Here is a 1,762-nt window from a genome sequence, read left to right on the forward strand (position 1 = left end):
GAAACTTGGAAGTGAATGTCTGGGACTCACCTCCACTTTCTCCTCCCGCAGCTGGACCTTGCGGGCCAGCTGCTCCCGGGTCCCGACGTCCGGGTATTTGGTCTCCTGGAAGAGGCCCTCCAGCGCCTCGAGCTGCTCGTCGGTGAAGATGGTGCGGTGCCTCCTCTTCCTCCGGCAGTGCAGCTGGTTGAGGAGCTGCAGCTCGGTGCGCGACAGGCTGCTCATGTTCATGTAGGACATCATCTGGTGCGGCACCGGGGAGATGAGCACCGAGCCCGGGCTGTCGTAGCCTGCGCAGCGGAGAAACGGCACAACACGGATGAGTTTGGGGGGATCCCGGGGGTCTCGGTGTAAATTCGTGAAAACTGGTGATAAATAGAAACTGCGGCCTCCGTTGTGCCTGACGGTCAGCGGAGAACGGGAAAGGGAATCTTCTAATTTCATGCATGTTGACATTGTTATTCATGCGTGAGCCAGAATGACTTCAAACAACCGTACAGTTCATAAAATCTGGTTTCAGAGGTCACCACCCGGTCACCTGACACCAGACAGGATTATCAATCCGTGTTGGAAACGCGTGTCAATACTTTTTTTTTTTGTTTCTTTCCCTTTTTTTGCCCCATAAAATCAGACTGGTTTTTTTTTTTGTCTAGGCTCTATATAGAAGCTATAAAACTAACATTTCATTAAAAAAAACAACTTTTGACCCATGTCTTTCATTTAATCGTTTATTTAAGGAGTTCTGGAGCAGTGGGGCCTCCAGTGTCCAGAATGCTGTGAATTCTCTTTAACGTTCCTGGGGAGTCAGAACAGCGAGTTTGTATGAAATATCTAAAAAATAAAAATTAAAAAAAGATGTTTTTTGGGTTAGATTCATTATTTTAGAACTGAGGGTTTCGGGTGTTGCTGGTTCCAAAGCGGGGGTGCGCTTTGGACGCGTCGCCGGTGACGCGTAAAGCGGACGCGGCGACCCGCGGATGGATTCGGGGGTCTCCTACCTGCCGGAATGCAGGGGCACTGCTGCGGGCTCAGGCCAGGAACGGAGCTGCAGCACGGCGGACCTCCTCCGGTCCCCTGGACGTAGTAGTAACCGTTATATCCTATCCGGGTCCCGTTGACGGACTGGAGCGCGGAGGGAGAAGGCCCGCAAGTAGAGGAGTACAGTCCGTTGTAGTCGCTGTAGATAGAGTCCGTGAGGCCGGCGGGCAGCACCATCGGGCCGCTCCGGTGCAGCAGCAGCGGCTCCTTGCAGCTCGGTCGGCCGGACAGGATGCTGTCGATGCTGAACATCCCGGCGGGCATCACAACCGAGGAAGAAGGGCGCGGAGAAAGAACCGGGAGAGGGGAGAAAACTGCTGCGTAAAACGTCCGGAACTGGAGAGGGGAAAAGTTCTAGAGCTGCGTCATGGTGCCAGGAGCGCTCTTTCTGGTGCGGAGTGCGCGCAGACGAGCCCGGGCTGCAGCTTCCAGTGGGACCAGCTGAGAGCAGGGCTGACTTTATAGCCCGATGACGTCACACACTGGGACCAGCTGCCGCAGCGTGAACCGCCGCAAGATCTGTATATTGAGAATTAATTCAATTAAGATAATCCGCACTGTGTGCGGATTTTAGGAAACTGTTGCTCGCTCACAACAAGTAATCCGATTATTTCATTGTCAGTGAAGGTATGATAATCTATAGACACATTTACATTCGGACAGCCCTTTATGGGATAAGTCACACCGGACAAAAGAAGCCGCTCAGAACCTTCAGATGAAGGTT

General features: G+C 52.9%; 1 protein-coding gene across 1 annotated transcript in view; it reads right to left on the reverse strand.

Annotated features, from left to right (window-relative positions):
* Nucleotides 1-1,456, reverse strand: part of gsc (goosecoid) — a 2,796-nt gene extending 1,340 nt beyond the window's left edge. The window contains exons 1-2 of the mRNA XM_068339394.1: nt 999-1,456; nt 31-290 (exon numbers count right to left, since the gene is read on the reverse strand). Of these exons, the coding sequence (XP_068195495.1) occupies nt 31-290; nt 999-1,302 (564 nt within the window). The 5' untranslated portion in view covers nt 1,303-1,456. The remainder of the gene's footprint in view (nt 1-30; nt 291-998) is intronic.
* Nucleotides 1,457-1,762: the final 306 nt, after the last annotated feature.

This window comes from Antennarius striatus, chromosome 17, assembly GCF_040054535.1.
Source record: "Antennarius striatus isolate MH-2024 chromosome 17, ASM4005453v1, whole genome shotgun sequence".
Lineage (NCBI taxonomy): Eukaryota > Metazoa > Chordata > Actinopteri > Lophiiformes > Antennariidae > Antennarius > Antennarius striatus.